At 38.4% G+C, this 22,797-nt stretch overlaps 1 protein-coding gene across 1 annotated transcript in view; it reads right to left on the reverse strand.

The window, feature by feature from the left end:
• The window catches only part of TNRC6A (trinucleotide repeat containing adaptor 6A), a 101,702-nt gene that overhangs the window by 48,876 nt on the left and 30,029 nt on the right, over positions 1-22,797 (reverse strand). Inside the window, exons 4-5 of the mRNA XM_040635208.1 lie at positions 20,621-20,642; positions 1-156 (exon numbers count right to left, since the gene is read on the reverse strand). The exon at positions 1-156 is cut by the window's left edge and continues 324 nt beyond it. Coding sequence (XP_040491142.1) covers positions 1-156; positions 20,621-20,642 — 178 coding nt within the window. The remainder of the gene's footprint in view (positions 157-20,620; positions 20,643-22,797) is intronic.

Genomic DNA, 22,797 nt, shown 5'->3' on the forward strand with positions numbered 1-22,797 from the left:
GCTGCTGCTGCTGCTGCTGCTGCTGCTGCTGCTGCTGCTGCGGATTGTTGGCTGTGGCTCGCTTGGCATTATTATTAGTGCTGGTTGCTGTGGAAGTGCCGTTATTAGAGTTGGCAGGCTGAGGCTGGCTTACACTGGGCTTTATCTGTTCTGGCACTAATCCCAACAAAAGAAAAGGGGTGGAAAAGATTAGCCAGTAAAGTGTACCTCCACAGTAAGCCATCTAAGTAAAAAGGCACTAAGAAAAACAACCCTAAAGGAACAGAAGTTCAAGTGTGCGAGGATATCCTCATTCACAGGCTCAGGTTTTCTTAGGAGAGTCCAATTTTACTTCTGCAACTACCCCTCCGACAAGGGCACGGATGCCACTGGCATCCCCTGGTCTGGATGATGGCTCCTGCTCACCAGCTCTGGCCCATATTATTCTGACCAGAGAACAAGCACTGATTATACAACTATGGAACTCACAACAGCTAAAAGAGCAAAAGTGCTGAATCAAGTTTTGGTCATCCTAAAAGGATCCTCAATTCCCTGGAAACTATTCTTAATCTGCCTCATTTGTAATGTGTTTGGTGCCTAATCTTCATCTTTGAAAGACAACACAAGAACAGACAGAAAGGGTAGAAAACAATCTGACCGTTTCTTTACAAAAAGGCAAAGTTAACAGCATTTTTTGTTGTTGAAATGTAAAGTCTGGGTCAAATAGGACAAACTCAGAATGGGGAAGTCAATACAAATACTATAGAATGAAATCTATGAAACTAATCAAAATTGGAGAAACAACTTAGATCTCCTGTCTTAAGCAAATCTGAGAAATAGCCATTTGTCTAGCGTATGAACAACTAGAAACTATGAACAGTGGATTTCTAGACTCTTAGAAGAGATTAAATAAGTAAACAAACTGATGGAAATGCCTTAAACTGGTGAAGATATACCCAATCTCTAAAACTACAGAGAGGCAGCACGGTATATGAACTTTTAGTGCTAGACAGACCCAGGTTTTAATCCCAGGGCTGCCTTTTCTAAGCTTTGTGTCTCTGGGCAAGGTGTGTCTACCTGACTGAGCCTATGGTCTCCTCTGTAAGATGGGGATAAAACCTATACCTTGCAGGGCTATCCTAAAGTTAAATATGGTACCGCTTACAGAGCGCCAAATACAAAGCTATATGAATAGTGGCTATTTTTTAATGATTAGCACGACACCGCCTTACACTTTTGTAACAGTTGAACGTCTCTGTGAGAGTCTGATGCGTCTTTACAGATGCCACTGTCAGATAAATAAAGTGAAATGTCTCCATGTGACCAGGGAGGACACTAGGAGAAAACGCTGTTCAAGGGTTGAGAGCTCCAGGCCTGAAATTAGATTAGCCCGCCACCAGAACTGGGTTATCTCTGCGTCTTTCTCCTTGTCTATACAGTACAGGCAGTCCTGGTCTAGTACCCAGCACAATGTAAAAACTAAGTAGATAGAAGCTATTCCGTGGGCCAAATAAAGGCAATGTTTGTCAAATGCCTACAATGTGCATGATGCTGAAATAAAGAGGTCACCAGTACTGTATCCAGTAGCCACCCGAACCTCACGTCACCACCCTTGCCCCCCCCCCCCCCCCCGAGCAGTCTGGCCTCACTACCACCTTCTTTCTCTGAGCCACTGGTGGACTTAGCCTACATCACTAATACTAATATATTTTTACTATGTGATCTGGCCTTTTTCAAATGTGACTGATTTTTCTAAAGTAATACAAGCAAATTATCGTTCAGGAGGACCTGCACTGAAAAATCACATATATTCCATCTATGGCTTGGAATCTTTTCCATTCCTCTTGAAGGCAACTGAAAAGCCTCACATTAAGAATTTGAGACAAGTACATTCTAGGTCTAATTACTTTATGTGTGAAACTTTTGTCTCCCAGATAATTTAATGTTTCCAGAAGTACCAATAATGTATACTCCTTTCTCACAAGGAAAATAAGGCACTAGAATATTCTAAAGTACTTCTGAAACAAACAAACAAAAAAAAAGATAAAGTATATGTAACTATGAAATCATAGAGAACACAAAACTCTAATGCAGCCTTTACGGTTCTGTACCGGCTACAGTGTGGTATTTGGCAACTGAACGTAACCTTATAACGTTTATAATACTATCCACTGCTAAAATCCAGACTTGCCTGTCACTTCATTACCAACAGGAAAAGAAAAGATTTTAACAATTTAAAACCCAAACAAGATATTGCTTATATGAGATAGCAACAGGAACATGTTCTTTAATACATTCAAGGAACTAGAAGATAACCCACAGGCAAACACTGTGAATGGTCTACATGAAGAATGTACAAGAACCTCAAAACTCCATTAAAAGCGACCAGGAATTCAGAAGCAGGATTTACACGTCACATAGCAGCCCCATCCCTACCTCAAATTCAGAGAGCTGCTATACTTATAGATGAAGTGTCACAGGGAAAATAAGGCTGACACAGGGCCTCATTTCTGGGGCCGGAAAATTTCACCAAAACCAGTAAAAACATTAAGAAAATGTAACTATTGATTATAAAACTGAACTAGGTAATCTGAAGAGAAATTTCAGATGTAAACATGAAACGTACTAGATGAATAAAGAAGAAGTTAACAGTGTGTGTACATAGGGAGGTAAAGATGTGGTTGCTGGGTAACAGATATAATTACTGAATGATTTTGGCTACTGTGTATGTGCAGTTAAAATTTAGGTTCATTATGTCAGTAAATATCCAAACCATCGGAAAGAGGGAAAAAATGAGAAAACAAGAAAATCTGATCCATTCAACAGATACAGAAAAGGCAATAAAATAATTATTTCAGAACTGCAGTTAATATGAAATACAAAAAAGATGCCAAGCATAAGCCCCCAAAGATCTGTAATCAAAATAAATATGAATGAGTTAAATTCACTTGTTAATCAAGTATCTTCAGTTTGTTAAGAAAATAAAAACTTAAGGAATACTTTGCAAAAATCAGTCCTGAGATAAAACAATACAGGAAGTTGAAGGGGGGAAAGTACAAAGACAACTGTAGGACGAAAAATGTTAACAAAATTTAAATAAAAGCAATATTAATGTCAGGTTAAAAATATTCAATCAGAAAAGCATCATAAAGAATGAGATATCTCATACTGATAAAAGAAACCAACTAAAAAGATATAAACAGCTAAGAACCCTACATACCACACTTAAGTATCAAAACATGTAAACCAAATGAAGACAGAAAAACTGAGGGTAAAAAAAAAAAAAAAAAAAAAGCAAAACCATCTACCTTGAAAACAGATAACACCTTTTTGACAAATACCTATGGGACAGTCATAGAAAATACACACACACACACACACACACACACACACACACCATATAGCACTAAAGAAAACATCACTAGATTGCAAAAAGTACAAATAATACAGATGGTATTTCTGGATTACAATGCAATCATATTAGAAACAACAAAACTAGCAAATAAAACTGCCTTAAATATTGAGCTGAAGAAGAAATACCAGAACTGCAGGGTTATCAAGAAAATATTAGTGAAGGGGCGCCTGGGTGGCGCAGTCGTTAAGCGTCTGCCTTCGGCTCAGGGCGTAATCCCAGCGTTCTGGGATCGAGCCCCACATCAGGCTCCTCTGCTGGGAGCCTGCTTCTTCCTCTCCCACTCCCCCTGCTTGTGTTCCCTCTCTCGCTGGCTGTCTCTGTTAAATAAATAAATAAAATCTTAAAAAAAAAAAAGAAAAGAAAAGAAAATACTAGTGAAAACAATACACATAATAAATTTTAAGATATGGCTAAACCAGTGCTCAAGGAAAAATTTCTAGTCTTAGTTATTTTCGACAAACAAGAATGAATATAAAGCATCTTACTCAAGTCAAAAAATGAACTAACAGAAGGAGAAGAAGGAATTAGTGAAGATAAAAGTAGCAATCAATGACTTTACAAGTGAACTAATAACCCCAACGCATGACTTTATGAAAAAAATTAAGTAGTTAACCTAATTTTTAAAAAATGAAAATGGAAAAAAATGAGATGATTTTCTAAAATTAAGATATTTCTTGGGGCACCTGGGTGGCTCAGTTGGTTGGGCGTCTGCCTTCAGCTTGGATCATGATCCCGGGGTCCTGGGATCAAGCCCCGCATCAAGCTCCCTGCTCGGGGAGGGGGGCTGTTTCTCCCTCTCCCTCTGCCTCCTGCTCCCCCTGCTTGTGCTCTCTGTCAGATAAATAAATAAAATTAAGATATTTCTTTAGGCTCAACTCTATAATTTGAAAAGATGGAGGAAGGATTTAAAACAGACCCCACAAAAGGCAAGAAAATAAAGACTGATTAGCACAGACGAAATGGAGGAACTGATGAAATCCCCATCAGGATCAGACAGTTTGATCAATACTGCAACACTTTTTTTTTTTACTAGCATACTTTTAAGAAACATGTAACTCTAAGTCTAATGCTATTTAAACTGTTGAAGAGTACAGCAGAAGATGGAACACCAACACCATTTCCAATAAGTCTGACAAAATTCTAGTAATCCTAAACAATGGGGAGAAAAAAGAAGAAATATAAATAGTTCCAGGGATTAAAAAAAAAAAAAGACATAACTCCAAATGTAGAGATTCTGGAAATACAAGAAAATACTATGTATAATCTATACCAATAAAACAGAAAACCCAGCTAAATGGAACAATGTTCCATAACATAGTCTGGCAAATTTTTCCTATAAAGGGCCAGACAATAAACATTTTAGGGTTTGCAGGCCATCCAGTCTCTCTTGCAACTACTCAGCTCTGCTATTGTAGCACAAAAACCAGCCCCAGACAACACATAAATGAATGGATGTGGCTGTGTTCCAGCAAGACCTGATATACAAAAACAGGCAATGGGCCAAATTTGCAAGCTATAGTTTCCCAGCGTCTGCTCTATAAAATATAATTTACCAAAATCAGCTCATAGAGCAGAAGATCCTATAATAACAGAAGACACTGAAAAAGTCCTCCAAGATTTACCTCTCTAAAACCCACGAGGCCCAGATGACTTTATTGGGAATGTGCATATAAAATCCTCAAGAAACATATCACATCCATCTATCTAAACTGTTCCAGAAGAAAGAAGTGCAGGTACAAAAGACAGACTAGATTCAAATCTTGGCTCTGCAACTTACTACATGTATAACTGTGGGCCAGGTACCTAACCACCCTGTACCTCTGTTCCCTCATCTGTAAAACAGAGATAAGTATTAATACCTCTAACCATGTAGGGTTGTTGTGAAGTTTTAACAAGATAATGGATGCAAAGAACTGAGAATAGTACCTGGCACCCGGCTAACACTCAATAAATGTTAGTGACCACTACTGCCATCTAGGTTAAAAAAAGAGGAGTAAGGATGACCCCCAGGTTTCTGGCCTGGAATGTGGGTAGACAGTGGTACCATTTACCAAGGCATGAAACAGAAGACAAAAACTAAGTGTGGGAAATACGTGAGAGAGAATGACTTTAGTGTTTGATGTGTTAGGTTTGTTGTTACTTCAGGACAGCAATTCTCAAACATTTTGGTTTCCAGACGCCTTTGCATTTTTAAAAAAGTTACTAAGAACACCAAAAATCTTCTGTTTATGTGGGTTACAATTATATTCACCATATTATTTAAACAGGGAGATTTTTTTTTAAATATTAATTCATTTAAAAAAATAAACTCTTACATGAATATATATTTTCTGAAATAACTATTTTCCCAAACAAAAAGCCAGTGAAAGCATACACTGTTTGACATTCTTCCGAATTTAATATGTGGCTTAACAGAAAGCAGGTACATCCTCACATCTGCTTCTGCGTCCAATTTGTTGTAACATCCACATTATGGCACCTCTAGAAAACACTATGTACTCATGAGAAAAAAAGTGAATAAGACAAATAGTCTTCCTATCTTTATGAAAATAGTTTGACCTTGTGGATCTCATGACAGTTTCAGGCAGCCTCTCAGGAGTCCTCAGATAAACTCTGAAAACCACTGACATAGGATATCCATGTGTAGAATGCAACTGAATATATGGTTCTAAAGTTCAAAGTATGAACTAAAAAATATAAATTTAGGATTCATCATACAGGTGGGGAAAAAAGTCATGAGAGTAGAACGAGGGGAAATGGCAACCTCTAAAGGACAGGTTCCCGTAGCAGACAGAAGAAGAGAAGTAAAGGCAAGAGTAAGTCAGGACTGCCAGAGATGTAGGAAAGAAGGGGTCATTTATTTTAGAAAATGACCTCACTATTTACTCAAGCAGGGATTTCTTCTTCAAATTCTCCCTATCCCCAATAGATTATCTCCTTGATAGAATTCAAATGCATCCTTATCATCTACAATGTCCCTGCTGTGATTTCCGCCCTCCATTAATTTACTCTTGCAAAAACTTCCTGATTGGTCTCCGCTTACATCTTGACACGCACCCCCCCAATTTTCACCCTCTCCCCCAAATCTATCATCTGTCTGCCCAAGTTATCTATATCACTAAAGTGACTTCAGAAATTATCTAAAGTCCTTGGCATGGCCAGATTCATATCCTGTTATGCCCACACGCATTGGTCTGCAACACTCCAAAAGGTACCATTCTTTTTCATGATGTTCTTTGTGCCTAAAATGCCTTGATGCCTTTCTTGCAAATCTTCCTGTCCACCTTTTCTAGGAAATAACTAATCGCCACCCACCCCCATCCTAGGTTCTGCTAATCTTAACAGCGTTTTATGACAAGCAATTTCCCCTCCTCTATTCCCTTAAAACTCTTCTAATGCATCCCTTTCACTGCACATGCTTAATATAAGTGCTGGTTCTTCCTTTTTCCTTCCCTTTATCACTGGCATTCCCAGCACCAAATAGAGCAAACGGCCAAGAACTGCTAGCTGAATGAACAACTGAAGAACTATCAGCATATGAGATGACTGAACCCAAAGAACAATACAGAATGACACTGAGGGTGAAACATTGTGCAACATCAACACTTAAGACGTGGAATAATTAAGAACGGGTAAAGGAGAGAGAATGATCAAAAGAAGTAGAAAGAGTAAGGAAGATGATGGTAGCCGGTTAGTATGTTGCCAAATAACTCAGTGGTTACACATCTCTGCTCAAAATTAATTAATTAACTAAAAAAATCCTGAACCAGCATCCAGAGAACAAGTTCAGTCAATATGATTGCTTTAATCTGGGAAGATATCCTCATCAGCCATAACATGGTATCGTCCGTAACACCAAAAAAGCATTTTGAAGGAATTTCATTCAGTCAGTACAAAATACACATAGGCACTACAATTTTTTTATGTTACATTTTTTGCCATACTGTGACCCAACTGGTCTTTCGCAGTTTAAAGTAGATGGGCAAAATTTCAATAGGCCCAGAAATAAACAATTAAAAAAATTTTTTTTTAGAATGGAGAAATTGAACCAATACTACAATTAAATTACTAACCTTTGCTACTTTCATGTATTTGGTATTTCTTACGTATAAACGTTCTATCATTCTGTAAACCTGAAGCTGTTCGAAAAAATAGTCTGTTAATTGGGGGGGGGACCCCACAGCAACCGTCTTACATTCAGGTAAAAAAACCAAGATTAGATAAGAGACAATTAATATCCCAAATCCTAAATATACCAAGTTCTCACTTTTGTAAAATTTTTTAACTTATTTACTGTTATTAATAATTAAAACTATAGTAATATTTACTTCTCCTTAATCTTTAAAATAACATTTAAAAATACCATTTAAATAAATGCATTTCAGAAAATAGTAAACGAGTGAACTTCCCATTGGCTATCTACAAGTTTAATAGAAACAACAGTTTAAATACAAAAAGCAGCCATCAACATCCTGAATTATCATCACTTAATACCTCAAACCCTTCCTTTTTTTGTATCCTTCCACCAAAGTCTATAACTGAGCTTTGTGTAAGAGTTTTCATATTGGCTACATTGTAAATCTTCTAGAAATACTGGCTTAAGTAACAGCGTAGTATACAAAAATGCCATTTTAAGACATGATTTCATTTTAACAGAATGAAACATTAAACTGCCCTCCAAAAAATAAAAACCATACACAGATTTGTGTCTGAATTCTTAAAAGAACTGAAACAGTTGAAATTACCAGTTTAAAATACACTTAATATGCATCTATGGAACACAGAGTGCTTTTTAAGACTGCTTTAGGCCAACTTTAAATTCACCTAAAGTAACTATTTCTAATCTCAATATGTATCGTTATATAGGAAAAACAAAACCATCATGTTAAGCTCTTTGAAGGCAAATAGTGAGTACCCATGAAAGCTCCTCAGCTGGAAAATGTTATTCTCACATAAAAGCAAAAGTACAGGATTTTTCTAAGTATTTTTTATTTTTAAGAAAAAATTTCCCAGCTTCTCAAATATGAGTAGGTGCAATCAACAAGATAAAAATGTACTAAAGCAATTTTATCCAGTTTCCAGAAAATAAAAGGCAACATTTCTAGCTGTCAATAATTAGGTTACCCTAAATGCTTGATACTTAAGAAAATCCTCACCGTTGCTCAAATGGTATTTTAAAAAATAAATGTTATCTATAAACATTCTTTAAAATCTTTATCACAGAGAATGATTTTATGCTTTTAAAAGCCACAAAATAACTTCGGGAAGAAAAGCTAACGTGCTACAAACTCGTATATTTAAATTGTAACTGTGTATCAGGCAACACCACATATAAGATTTGTCTTTCTTCCCTACAGTTAATGTTTCCAATAAGTAATTATAATTTCGTTAAGCTTGAACTCTCTAATCAACCATTCTAAGGTAGTTTTCAATATTCTTTACTTTACAGAATCTGCCTCATGATCAGAATTAGAGCAAACAAATACGGGTGACATCAAGTCTTCCAGCTTTCCTGATCAGTAATAGCAGCAATATCACACCAGGACACAGAATTTCAAAAAGCACAAACCTAATGAAAACTTCAAGCAGATTAGAAAATTCTCTATACCAAGAAATTCCAAAGAGGGCTTCCAACTTCTGTTGCTTCCAACTCCACAGCTTTCCACAGAAAATGGAGGAAAGGTACAGGCTCATTTTACTGCTATGGAGGTACTGCTGGCCAACTTCCCCTGTATTTGGGGCCCAATAACTCAAATTCCATCGCCTTATATTTTAAGAGGGACAGGAGGGGAAAAAAGAAGCCAGCTGGTTAAACAATGTGAAGAGCATACTGTTCAATTAAAATTGAGCCTATAAATCAACTTTATTTAAAACTTGGCCAAACATTATACTACTATGAAAATCCTCTTCTTATTCATTAATAAGCATCCTGGATGATTTACAATGTAATTCCCCTGTATGATATACATTCCCTGTCCTATACTAACTTCAGTTTGTTCTGGAATGCTGAAGAGCACTGAAGGGCACAGAGGGGGCAAGTCTGGCTTTTAAGATGATACATACACACAGAGGCAATGCTAGAATTTTCATTGTGGACAAATGGCTGCAGTTTTAAGTGCCACTAGTCAACCTGGAAAATACCTAAATGCTTGTCCATCCATTAATTTCTGTTAATCCTTAGCAAGTAGGTTGAACTAAATAGCTATTTAACAACTTGAAAAATAAGACTTAAAAACTAATATGAAATATAACACACTGTATTTATACTTTACACAGGTACAAACAAATCTTAGTATTTCAGTTAAAAAGTTCCTGAAGTAAGGAAAAATACCACGCAGCAAGATATCATAAACAATCAACTCAAAATTAAATACTGAATTTAAAATAAATATTACACTGAATTCATTTAATTTTAATTAACTTCACAAATATCCAGAAATGGGAAGCATACCTTTTCCTGGTTCTTAGGGAAGCACCTACCTCCAATCCCTTGGGGAACTCGAACTTCCTACTCAAGCATCTCCCACCTCCAATTACTAACGCGAAGAGAAACCTAGCTGATCTGCCTTGATACAATCCTCTACTCTTCAGCAAAATGCCTGAGCAATCTGTTCTAAAGTACAGACTTTCTCTAACAGCTAGAGGATATCCACACAATATTCACAGCATGGTATTTCCAAGATCTGTAGTTAATCTATCCATCAAATCTTGTCCAAATATGTGAGATTCAGAACAGTGGGATGATATAAGATAGTTTTCAGGCAGAGGCACATGCTTTTGAAAGAAAAAAAGTCAGATTGCCCTGAAGCCTCTTTCGTAACTTACAATTCTAGAGGTGATCCTTAAATTTAATTGTAACTGCTAAGGGATGATTGTTTAAAAAAAAAAAAAACAAAAAAGATTCTTTGGCCTCACAGATTTACCAAGTCAGAATCTGTATCCCACGTGGTTCTCATGTCTAAGTAAATTTGGAAAACTGTTCCGGCAGATACAGCAGCTACATCTAGAGAGCTCTGACTTCCATTCGTGATTCAAGAAAGAAAAAAGATAACACCTAACAATTCAACTAGAAGTCAGTAACAGGAGCAACAACCAAAGTCCCAAACACACTGAAATTAAAAAAAAAAAAATTAAGAAGGATCACAAAACTTATGCAATAAAGGAAATGTCCTAAATCACTGAAGATAATAAATTATTTAGGAAATACAGGACAGTTAGTTGATTTTTTTTTATTAGAAAAAAAATAAAGTTCAGAGGCACCTGGGTGGCTCAGTTGGTTAAGTATCCAATTCTTAATTTAGACTCAGGTCACAATCTCAGGGGCATGAGATCAAGCCCGCACTGGGCTCCAAGCTGCGCGTGGAGCCTGCTTAGGATTCTCTCCCCCACACACACCCCCCACCGTCCCTCCCCGCTTGTGGGCTCTCTCTCTTAAAAAGAATGAAATGAATAAAATAAAGTTCATAAAAATCAAACAATAAATACTATGAAATGCTGGCATTTTAAAAAGCTTTTAGAAAACACAGGCAGGGGTGCCTGGGTGGCTCAGCTGTTAAGCGTCTGCCTTTGGCTCAGGGTGTGATCCTGGCGTTCTGGGATCGAGCCCCACATCGGGCTCCTCTGCTGGGAGCCTGCTTCTTCCTCTCCCACTCCCCCTGCTTGTGTTCCCTCTCTCACTGGCTCTCTCTCTCTCTGTCAAATAAATAAAATTTAAAAATTTAAAAATTAAAAAAAAAAAACCACAGGCAAAGTTTTTTCTAAATCTGGATAAATGGTAGGTTTTCTCAGCATAAGTCAGTCAAGTAATCAATAAGCAAAAATTGTTAAGTTTGACCAAATAAAATTATGCAATATAATTTATTTTTGCAAGGGTGTGTATGTGTGTTTATTCCAAATTAAAAGGCAAACTAGAAAAATATTTGTCCTTTAGAACAAATGAAGGGATGCATTCTCTCTTCTCTCCCACTGCCTACCCCAAATTTTCCCTAACAGAAGGAAAGGAGGTACTGCTTCAGGGTAAGGCCCCTACAGCTACCACAGGGAAACATTCCACAGAATCACTAGAGGTTAGGGCCAGAGTTTAAGCTAAGAGTACAAAGGTTATTTAATTTTGCTTTCCTTCTTCTGAAATATGTATTTGCATCCTCTGCATATATACCCCTTATGGGGTCTACTACTGGGCAAAATTCAGGTATTTCTGCCTGGTATCTCATTCTCAGAACAACTTCAAACATATGATATAGCCCATAATGTTGGAAATATTTGCATCAAATATATGAGACAGAATGCTAATAGGCGCATCATACAAAGAGCTTGTGTAAACTGGTAACAAAAGTTCTAAGGCCCAGGTGGTAAACAGGTTAAGAACAAGAATGGGCAAGTCATAAAATGAAAAAAGCACAAGTAATTAAACATATGATATTCCATTTTACCAATAAACAAATCTAAATCAAAGCAATAAAATACCAATTTGGGCCTGCCAAATTTATAAAGATGATATATCCCATTCTCATGTTGCAAGCCCTATTTCTTGCACTATGGCAGAGACGCTGCGCTGTGATTCACCCATGCTGGGCTGGGCTCTACTTTAATGAGAGGAAAAACCAAATCATCATCTGGGTGAGGAGGAACTCTGAAGTGACTGGGGACACTGCTGGTATGCCCAGTCGAGAGGCTGAAAGGTTGCTAGGATACTGCACAACCATGGGGTGGGAATTAAAATCCACTAAGTTATCAGCTGGATGCCAGGCACTATATCTGATATCGCTCTAGCTTCATGATTCTATAAATTTGAAATATTATTTCCATTTTACAGATGAGGCAATCAGGGCTTAGAAGAAGGCTTCCCATGATCATCTAGTAAAAGGCAGAGCTGAAATTTAAAACCAAATCAGACTCCCAAACCAATGTTCCTCCTAGTATAAATTAAGTTTCCCCCTACTTTTAAGAGCAAAATCAAACTCTCCAAAAATAGAGAAGTCACTAATTATGGCTTAGTCACTTAGAAAGCTGCAAATCAAAAATTTCTATAAGAAGATGTCTATACTCAGCATTTACTAGTCTCCAGTCCTGTGATTTATGTTCTGTATTATTTCATTCCCACAACAGCAAGTAGCCTCGATTATCTCCTTTCCAGAGAGTCAAACTGAGGTGTAGAGGTTAAGGAACTTGCCCAAGGTCACAGAAATAAGAACTATAAAGGCAATAGTCAAATCCATTCCTATCTGGCTCAGATGCCTGGACTTTTAACACTATGCTGTGTTTATGCTAGGATTCCATGATTATCATCTTCAGCAGATTCAATACTTTTTGCTTCAGGCCAAATGCTATTTTTGCAGCCCGTTTTATCAAGTGCATTTTCACTGAGGCTATAGCAGTGATAGCGCTCTCACTCAGTACACATTCTTGAAGCACAGCTACCAAACTTATTAGAACTGAAGAACATAAAAGTGCAAATTAGGACATATACTGTGTTACTTCCTAGTCTGGAGCTTTCTCTTACCTGATTAGCTGTTTTTTTTTTTTTTTAAGATTTTATTTATTTATTCGACAGAGATGGAGACAGCCAGCGAGAGAGGGAACACAAGCAGGGGGAGTGGGAGAGGAAGAAGCAGGCTCACAGCAGAGGAGCCTAACGTGGGGCTCGATCCCATAACGCCGGGATCATGCCCTGAGCCGAAGGCAGACGCTCAACTGCTGTGCCACCCAGGCGCCCCTGATTAGCTGTTTTTGCTAATCTCTCCTGACTTCTCCAAAATTTAAACCAGAAGGCTCCTGATTTCTTGCTGTTGCTGTTGTTTTTTAAAAGATGTGTTTGTTCCTCTGTAGGTTTTTCATTTTTATTTTTTTAAAGACTTTATTTATTTGAGAGTGAGTGAGCTAGAGAGAAAGCATGAGCGGGATGGAGGGGCAGGGGGAGAGAGAGCAGACTCCCCGCTCAGCGGGGAGCTTGACATGAGGCTTGATGCCAGGGCCTCAGGGTTACGACCAGAACTAAAGGCAGACACTTAACTGAGTGAGCCACCCAGGCGCCCCTGATTTGTTTTCTTTGTAACTGAAGACCTAACTGTTGCCACAGCAGAACCTCAGGGCTTAGGTACACAACCTTAGGATACTCCCACAAGCCTCCAACAACTATGGGATCACTGGTCCCTGAATCTATTTTCCAACAATAGTTTGCTTTCCTGACTGCACTGATTTCTGGTTTTCTCCTATTTCCGTGTCTTTGCCCAACCCCAGCCTCATCACAAACATCTGAAGTTACAAAATCTTTCATTGTTATTTATTTTAATAAACTGTTGGTATTTATAAGCAAATACACCTCCATCTGCTAGAAATGGTCCTTATCTTACAAGCATAAAAGGGTCCTTAGCATCCTTCACTACCTCATTGAGTATATAAATTTAGATGTATATATACATCTATAGAAATCATTTTCCTTTCTCAATAGAAGGAAAGGAAAAATGGTGACTTCGATATACCTAAACCTCTATTTCCCTCGGAAGCAGAAGGCCATTCCCCCCCCTCCTTTTAGTGCAGAGCTACAAAGAGTTACAAAGCTCAAAGACATCTTCCATAGGAAGAAAGACGTTTGCCATTAGTAAATTCTTCACCAGCAAGAAACTTGCTTCTCCTTCAAAGCGGTCGGCACACGTTTGCCTTCACAATTCCTCATAAAGTGAACATACTATGATGGCACATTTGGAATCAGAACCTGGTCTGCCCAATATTACTTAACTCCTGTCTGTAACACAGAAGTCATGTTTCTGCTCTACAGTATGGAGAAATACACTGTATGGAAGCCCCAATTCTAACAGAACTTCCCTGCCTGTGTGACGGGAACAGTCACAGGTGTGCTGAGGGGAGGATGATGACCAGATTCTCCGGGACCGCCGGCCTCAGCTGGGAGTAGCCCCTTCTGTTTCCCTAACAGCCCCATTAATACCATTTTGTACGTGAGCCACTATGTGAACAAGGTCAGGCAACACACCTCAAGTCACGTCTATTTAGGCCTCAGTTTCTCCTCTGAAAATCTATGTAGCACAGGAATTCTTTGCCAAGCCACCAAAGTTCCTGAACTTCGTTATCACAGGACTGTGACTGAGAGACTTAAGACCTTATGAAGTAATAAGCTGAGAACACAGGTAAATATATTTACCTCTACTAAACTAAAACAAAGATGAGAATGAAAGCGCAGTTGGTACAAGGACTTGGAGTTGGTTTTGTTCATGCACAACAATGACCACAAAAGTACACGAAACAGGATTGGCGCACAATAAATACTTCACGAATGCTAACCAGAAAAAACAAAACAAAACAAACAAACCAAATAATGACACTTTATGGATTCTAACTTCAGAAGAACGGATTACCAATTATTTTTCATTTATCTTTGTTTCCCAAAATGACCTCATGAAATTGCACAACACAGCTGGTATTGGCAGTGACAATGAAAAGAAAATGGAAAGAGTGCTTACTTACTAATAGAGAAGGGAACAAATTAAACACTTTCTTCCCTCGACTCAGTCATCTCAATCACATTCCCACAGTTAAACTGAGTCCCATGCCTTTATCGGCTCTCTTGGTCAATAAGCATACTGAAAAGAAGGGACATGACTGTTGCCCACGCTCCTCAGAAGGTACTTCGACCCTCCTTCTGAAGAACGCATGAAATGGAGGCGATGTGGGTATTTTGTCAAAGTATCTTTACATCTCCCCGAAAGAGGTGGAGCAAGGCATTTCAAACTTAGTTAGAAATCAGGTTTTGCTCCAAAAAGGGACTGGTTTTCACTGTGTAGAGGTCTGACACAGGGAGGCAGCTTTTAGAAAATCAGCTTCTTGCTTGGTCCCCAAAACTCTTTTTCATCAACACAGATGATGTAAACGGTTTCAGAGCTTTCTCTAAAGATTCCTGAAAAGCCAAACACTTTACACACTGCATTTGTCAGATGCTCCCTGAGTCACAAAATGATGCTGGTGATACAACTTTTTATATCTTTGTGCTTTGGGGAAATACCATAAAACCTGTTAAAAGATCTTTCTGGGAATATTTTTAAAACATGCATTGTTTTAGTACATTCACTGAACATTATTAAAGCACTGGTGTAGCCTTCCGACTTTGTTTTCCATGTAAATACAGGGCTGTTTTCAAAGAGAAAGCAGCAGTAGAGCCCACTACAGTTAGTCAGCAAATCCTGGCTCAGACACTCACCAGCTGCAACCAAAAGGCAACGGTCTTTTTTTAGCCTCAATTTCACTTCCGAATGTGATGATACTATCTACTTCCACAGGGCTCCTGAAGGGATTAAATGCAGACTTACATTGTTCTAGTACCACACTGAGGAAGCCCTACTCCCACATTCGTTTTTAAATATCTGACTTCACGAAGCCTCAGAGTTCCCAGCCTGCTGCCCTCGCCCCTCCCCTAAGTTCCACACATTTCCCAAAATTCAATAGCTAAAGATTACTCTTAGTATATGAAGCTTTTAGGACCCTGCTCCAGTATGTGTTCTGAATAACTGGTAGCCATTCATTGTTAGTGATTAAGTATTTAGAATATTCCCCCTTGATTAAATGAAGTAAATATAAAGCAGTGCCTGGCACACAGCAGGTGCTCCAAGTTAGTTATCATGATGTCTCCAATATGATCTGACATGCCACTGACTTATTAGCTCTTGAATATTTTGGTCACTACCCAGGAGCAATGGAGCTAAGCAATAAAATCGTGTTTGACTTAAAAAAAAAAAATCGTGGAGCACCTGGGTGGTGCAGTCAGTTGGGTGTCCAACTCTTGATTTCAGCTCAGGTCGTGATCTCAAGGTCATGGGATCGAGCCCTGTGTCTGGCTCCACGCTGAGTGCGGAGTCTGCTTGGGATTCTCTCTCCCTCGCATCCTCCCGCTTGTTCTCGTTCTCTCTCTCTCTCTCAAATAAATAAATCTTTTAAAAAATTGTGAGGCTAGACCTGAGTAAAAAAAAAAAAAAAAAAAGAACTGAGCAAGAATAATGGCTTCCAAATGTGGCAAGGAACAAAAATGTGTTTTAAATGTTGATTCAATTTTCATTAAGAGTTTTTAATTAGTCCAGAAAGAGAATAGCAGCAATAAACTATGTTCCCCATGGGATTACCAGAAAACAAAAAAAATCTTTATCCACTATTCTCCATTCCTGCCTCCATCCCAGCCTCCTCTCACCTCTTTTCAGAGCTCTGGGGTTTGTTATTCTCTGGAATGTAACTTGCTTATAAAATCACCTTAAGAAAGCACTGGCATGAGACAGAGGAAGGGAGGGAGAGGGAAAGAGGGAGAGGGGTGAGAAGGTGGGTGAGGGTGAGAGAAAGAGAGAGAGAGAGGGAGGGAGGTGTTAGCTGTCAAAAATTAACAGCGCTTATTCTTTTGCAAGGAATGTATAATGAGCATGCTTCCAAAACAGGCCAGTGTCAGAGCTAAAAAGCTGTTTTTGAAAAATTACTTTTCTTAATCAAGTTCCCAAAGGCATTCTGAACAGGGAATATTAACTCCTTCCCTGCCTTTACATTACGTAGGCCACAGGGCATCTTTTTAAAAATCTATCCATCTATTCCTATACCTCACCATAAATTTTTCAGCATTTCACTCCCGTTTCAAGGAGATACTCAGATATTTTTAAAAGATACTTCAAATATTCAAACATTCAAATATGCATGCTCCTTACAGTTTTTCAAAGTTCAAGTCACAAGGTAGAATAAAACTTTCAAGAATTTCATTATGTCTCGCATTATGTTGGCCCACATTTTCATTAGATGAGTTATGAATCCGTTGCACCAAGAAATAAACATCGACTTGTCTTCATGTAAGAAAGCTGGTCAAGAATTTAATTTATGATACTTTACAAAACCCCCACTTTTATACAAACTGTCTTGCCACTGGGCAGAAGCAACATTAGTGTTATTTAACCAGAAATGGCAGTAGCCTTAGAAAGAACAGCTCATTAAGGCAGAATTCAGAGAGGGTGCTGCAGCCTAGCCAGTCATGCTCAGTCTGAACACTAAGATCGGGACTCCTGCTAATCACGAAGACCCTAAGAAAACTAAAAATTCCACTCCTCAGTCACAGCAGCCCCACTTCTTTCAAGTACTTGAGAGCCAGAAGTTACTAGCCCTGGGCCTGATAGAGACTACTAGAGAAGGACAAAAAATGATGTGGATCGTAAAAACTGCAAGAGAAACCGCAATTCTCGATGATGCAGATTCTCCTATTTGTAAATGTTGGCAACCAGAAATGTAAAGCAAAATAAAAACACCGTGTGGAGACCAGAGGAGACTGAGGAGACAGGACAACTAGATGCATTTGTGTATCTGGCGCTGGATTTTAGAAATAAGTTAACGGAAGACAGAGGGAAATTTCAATGAAGTCTCGAGTTCTGTTAATACCAATATCAGTTTCTTGGTTTTGACAAAGGTGCCACAGAAATCCAAGATGTTAATCATGGGAAAACTGAGTGAGGTGTATGTGGGAAAACTCTCTACTACCTTTTCAACTTTTCTGTAAGTCATGAATTATTCCAAAACCAAACATTTAGTAAGCAGTAACAACTGTGTGTACCAAACCTGTCCCACAAGTCTCCAGTCTATAATCTCTAATCACCATGAACCCCAAATCACAAATACCACATAGATATTATACATGGCACAAAAAATAAATAATACATTTTCATAAATCAGAATAATGTGACCAATCACGGAGCTGCCATCAAAAGAAGGGTGGAGTAAAATAGCTGGCAAAACAACATAATACATTTTGAAGCAACTTTCATATACTTAGCCTAACATTCTCAGAGCTGTGGAAAGTCTAAAATCAAGAAGATTCAAATACACTCATATTTTATGTATGGATGTAAAACGATGATTTACATTTGGAAAGGATATAAACAGTAGGCATTCAAAGATCATGTTGGAGAAACAAATACCCATGGGCCAGTCAAAACTCTAAGACAGACTATATTCAAGTGCCCCAAATTTAAGATACATCATAACATCCTAAGAAATCGGAAGGGAGAATCAATGGCCATTGGAGTGATCCATTAGAAGATGAGCTCTGTGAGGTCTGGAAACAGTGAAAGGCCTCTTGGCTGAGGAGTTGGATCAAAAAGAAACAGAAACGGGAATGAACATGAAAGAGATGAGAATGCTCTGAAAAGTATAAAGGAGGGGCAACAGGCTGATTAGATCATGGGAGGTTAGATTAAAGAGGGCCTTGAAAGCCAAGCAGAGGAGTTTGGTCTTGAAGCAGAGCAAAGGGACAACTTAACATCTGTATAGAGGGGAGTGGCGTGAGGAAAGTGGAGCTTGAAGATGAGGAATCTGGTCATGTTCCTACTAAATTAATCTGGCAATGCTCCCCCCCTACATCATTCCACACCCTTGTAACTTTCTTACATGTCCAGATCCAAAGCCACAATGTCACCGTCAATACCCCCTTCTGATCTCACCAGTTGCAATCCTGTGAATTCTAGACCTCACACATCTTCCATCTATCTCCTACCCCTGCTGCCAAGGCCTCAGTTCAAATCGTCCTTACCCTCTTTACTCCCCCTCTTCCCTCGCTGGAACTGCCTCTGTTGGTGAGGCTAGACATTACTAACAAGAAGTGCTTCTAAAGCATGGCTTATGACTGTGAACTTTGCTGGCTCTCCACTCTCTTTTTTAAGACTCAAATTGATAGTTTATTTATTTTGATTCCACTATAGTTAACACACAGTGTTACCAGTGTCACCAATTGCATACATCACCCAGGCTGACTCCCCTCTTTCTAACCAGCATGAAGCCCTATGATTTCCCCCTACCTCCAGGCCTATATTCTGTCCCTTCCCCCCAACACCTCCACACTTATTTTCTGAATATTCCCTCTTCTTGTCCACCCTCTTCCTCTGCCCAGACAGTGCCTTTCTTCAATTCATTGCATCTTTCAGCCAACACTTTCCATGCACAGTGACTGACAGCTTTTTAAAAAGAACAAAAAAACCATTTCACTCTTCTGCTTAAACTCTTCAGTGGCTCTTGTCTATAAAACAGAAGTCCAAGTTCCTTAGTACACAGAGCATATAAGGCCTTCTCTGACCTAACCCCTACCTATCTCTTCAGAAAAATCCTTCTACCCTATTTACTTATTGCTGGATATTTAATGCTCTAGGAATATCTGCCGCAAATACATTATTTCTTGTCTCGGTACCGTCAATCACCTGATTGATCCCTCTGTCATTTCATCCTTTCTTGGATTGGCTGTTTCATCTTTTAAGATTCATAATCTCAAGGAGATTTTCCTTAACCCCCTGTGTCAAATAAGCTACTTATTACTCCTCTGTGCTCCAGGACAACGATGGCATTTCTACCTGAAGCAAATCACATGATACTATGCTGCGTTTAGGTGTGTCCTTCTACTGTCACTTACTCTGGTAAAATGTAAGCTAAGATGTTCTTATTCGCTCTTACACACTTGCACCTAATGTTACCTTAACAAATGCTGACCTTGAATAAAAATAGGCAGTACTGTGTATCTCAACCAAATGCAGAGGTCATACTTCTGATATAGCTACATGTAAAAATTCAGAATCTTCAAGCCTAACAAGTTCAACACCTGAGAGCCCTACACCTTTACCAGATAGTCAACTCCTGAGAGGGTGAAGAGTTCCTGGATCTGAGAGGAACGATGTTCCTGTTTCCTTAGCAGTCTGAAGGCTCCTGCTTGATGTGTACTGGGAGCTGTTCAGCCTGGCAAAATGACCATCAGGTTAGGAATCTACTATTCTAATTAAATTTGGAGTGGGTATCATGGTCTGCCTCCAGGAAGGAGTGGGGGACAACTGTATACAGAGACCATGGAATAAAAAGCAAGGGACAAGGCAAGAGTCCCAGAGATAACCTCCGACAAGACTTCTTTACACAGAAGACTGAAGGGCAGGTACATGTGCTCGAAGACTCTAATCAAGAAGTGTGTCAGGAAGTGGTGCCCATCCTAGGAGACGGCTGTAAGGGAGGACTCGAGGTGGTATATTTTAAAAGTGGTAATATGTAAACCATTAGCCCCAAGGGATGACTCCAAGGTGATGTCACTGAAGAAGTCTGTCCCCACCCCTCTGTTCTTTCACGCTCTTCGCTCTCCCAATCCTGGAGGTGAATAAAAATGCATATCAACAACCTTGCTTTAATGGAGGAAAAAAAAAGGGATAAAAATAGCTTTAAACAACGTACCTTTGATTTTTTGTTCAGTGGCCTAAAAACAAACAAACAAACAAAAAACAATGTAAATATGAAACTGAAAGAAATGGATTGTTATGATAAAATGTTCATATATTACTACTATATAAGACATATACACTTTTATTAAATAAGGAATTTGTCATTTAGGTGAACTGCATAGGAAAAGATATGCAAAGAAAGCATGCTTTTCCCACAGATGTGCCCCATTGTCCCTGATACAATGTTTATTAATAAAAAATGTTTGAAATGTTTCTTTAGATACAAAGCAGAGAAGACATCATTGTATGACAGTAAATAATAAAAAAAAATGGCACTGCACTTTTCTCATTTAGTTTTTAAATGAATTTTCTATAACCGTCACCTTTAACATTTAATGGATCTACTGAGTTTTGCATAAGTTTAAATGGTTTCAAAAATTCTTATTTCAAATGATAAAAAATGAATTAAGTTTTCTGGAAGAAAAGCTGAATGTAACCACTTTGCCAAATCAGTATTAAATTTAACTCCTGGAGGTTAGGCTGCTCTCTCAGTTAAACATAGTTAACTTTTAAGTATTTTTGAGTGGGAAAAAATTTCAAATATATCTGTCACTTCTGACACATCTGACAATTCATTAAAATTACTGTGTTCAGAAGCTAAACTGACGCAAACCCTGCTTCGCCACGCCTGCCCTGTTGTCCGCTGTCTCTGACATAACAAGGAGCAGGGCTTGAGGGCAGCAGCTGCCTCAAGATACCTCACTCAAACTTCAAGGGCCCCAAAAAGAAGGAACGGATTACAGACAGAGGCCACAAGCAAAAATCAACTTTTTAGTTAAGACCAATTGCATGGGAGTCCGGAAAAAAAAAAAAAAAAAAGATACAAAGACAGGCAGGGAGGTGAGGAAAGACTGAATAATTCATAGCCAAATAACCAGGAATTGTTCCTAAATAAAGATAAAACTTTCCTTAAGTGTCATGGGGCACAATAATTTTTGCTTAGTCATATTAAATTACTGTTACTAAAAATAGCATTTTTGGAATTAGATCATTATAGAGCTAGATGGTAAAGGACTAAATGGCAATTACCCTAATCCTGAAGCCACACCAAACAATCTTTCCCTGGAGAACCGGAGAGTCAGTCTAGGCGGTGAGCGCCTTCACCAAGCTTTAGAGCACTAGTGTTATGCTAAATAATGGAGGCCCATCTTTTACTTCATATGGATCAAAAATTAAAAAAAAACAAAAACAAAAAACTGATGAAAGGACAATGGCAAAAGACCTGTTAACTAGCCTGAACACTTAACTTACTTCTGGAGAAATTGTTTTAAAATCTGATGGTAGAAAAACAGTCTTATTAGAGAGAACTTGGTATATGAATATTTTATGAGAAGTACTATGTCAAACAATAAAATACATAATTTTCTGAAGCCAAAACATTATAGCACAAAAAGTATTTTACATGCTGAAAATCTATCTTTTTTTTTTTTTTTTAACTCTCCTAGGCTCTTCTATGGTTTACTTCAAAAGGAAACTAAGTTACAATGCACAGAAGCCATGATCACCACATTATCCCCAAGACAGACAGTGTTGCTCTTGGGGGCCTTAACATAAAGGATATGTACTCTCCAACTCCTCCGGAAAAACAACTTCAAAACAAATCCACACTGCTTTAGAACAACAGTCAACCTCATTCAGTATTCTGTCATCCACAGAGAACGGCACCAAGAAGACACCCAAAGGTGTCTGCCGATCAGAATACTGACTAATACTGAAGGAATGTGAAGAACAGAACCCAAGAGCTTCTAACAGATTAAGAGGAAACAGAACTCCGCAAGTGCCACTTCTTTAAAATAAGTCTTTGTGGGTTGGTCCAGAGACCTAGCATATTACTCAAACTGTTCAAAAGATAATTTTCCAAATGGGATCAGTGACTTTAAGAGTATCTGTCAACACTGTTCAAAACGGCAGCCATGTCCACATGTGGCTACTGACCCCTGAAGTAAACCAAGTCCAAACTGCTATGTGTAAAATACCAGACTTCTACTTTTCAGTACTTAAAGAAGGTAAAATATCTCATTAATAATATTTGATACTAACTACATGTTAGAATAGTATTTTGGATATATATGGTCACATAAAATATGTTAAAACTAACTTCAAATTTCTTTTTTACTTTTACATGACCTG

This window comes from Ursus maritimus, unplaced genomic scaffold (genome assembly GCF_017311325.1).
Source record: "Ursus maritimus isolate PB19 unplaced genomic scaffold, ASM1731132v1 scaffold_2, whole genome shotgun sequence".
Classification (NCBI taxonomy): Eukaryota; Metazoa; Chordata; class Mammalia; order Carnivora; family Ursidae; genus Ursus; species Ursus maritimus.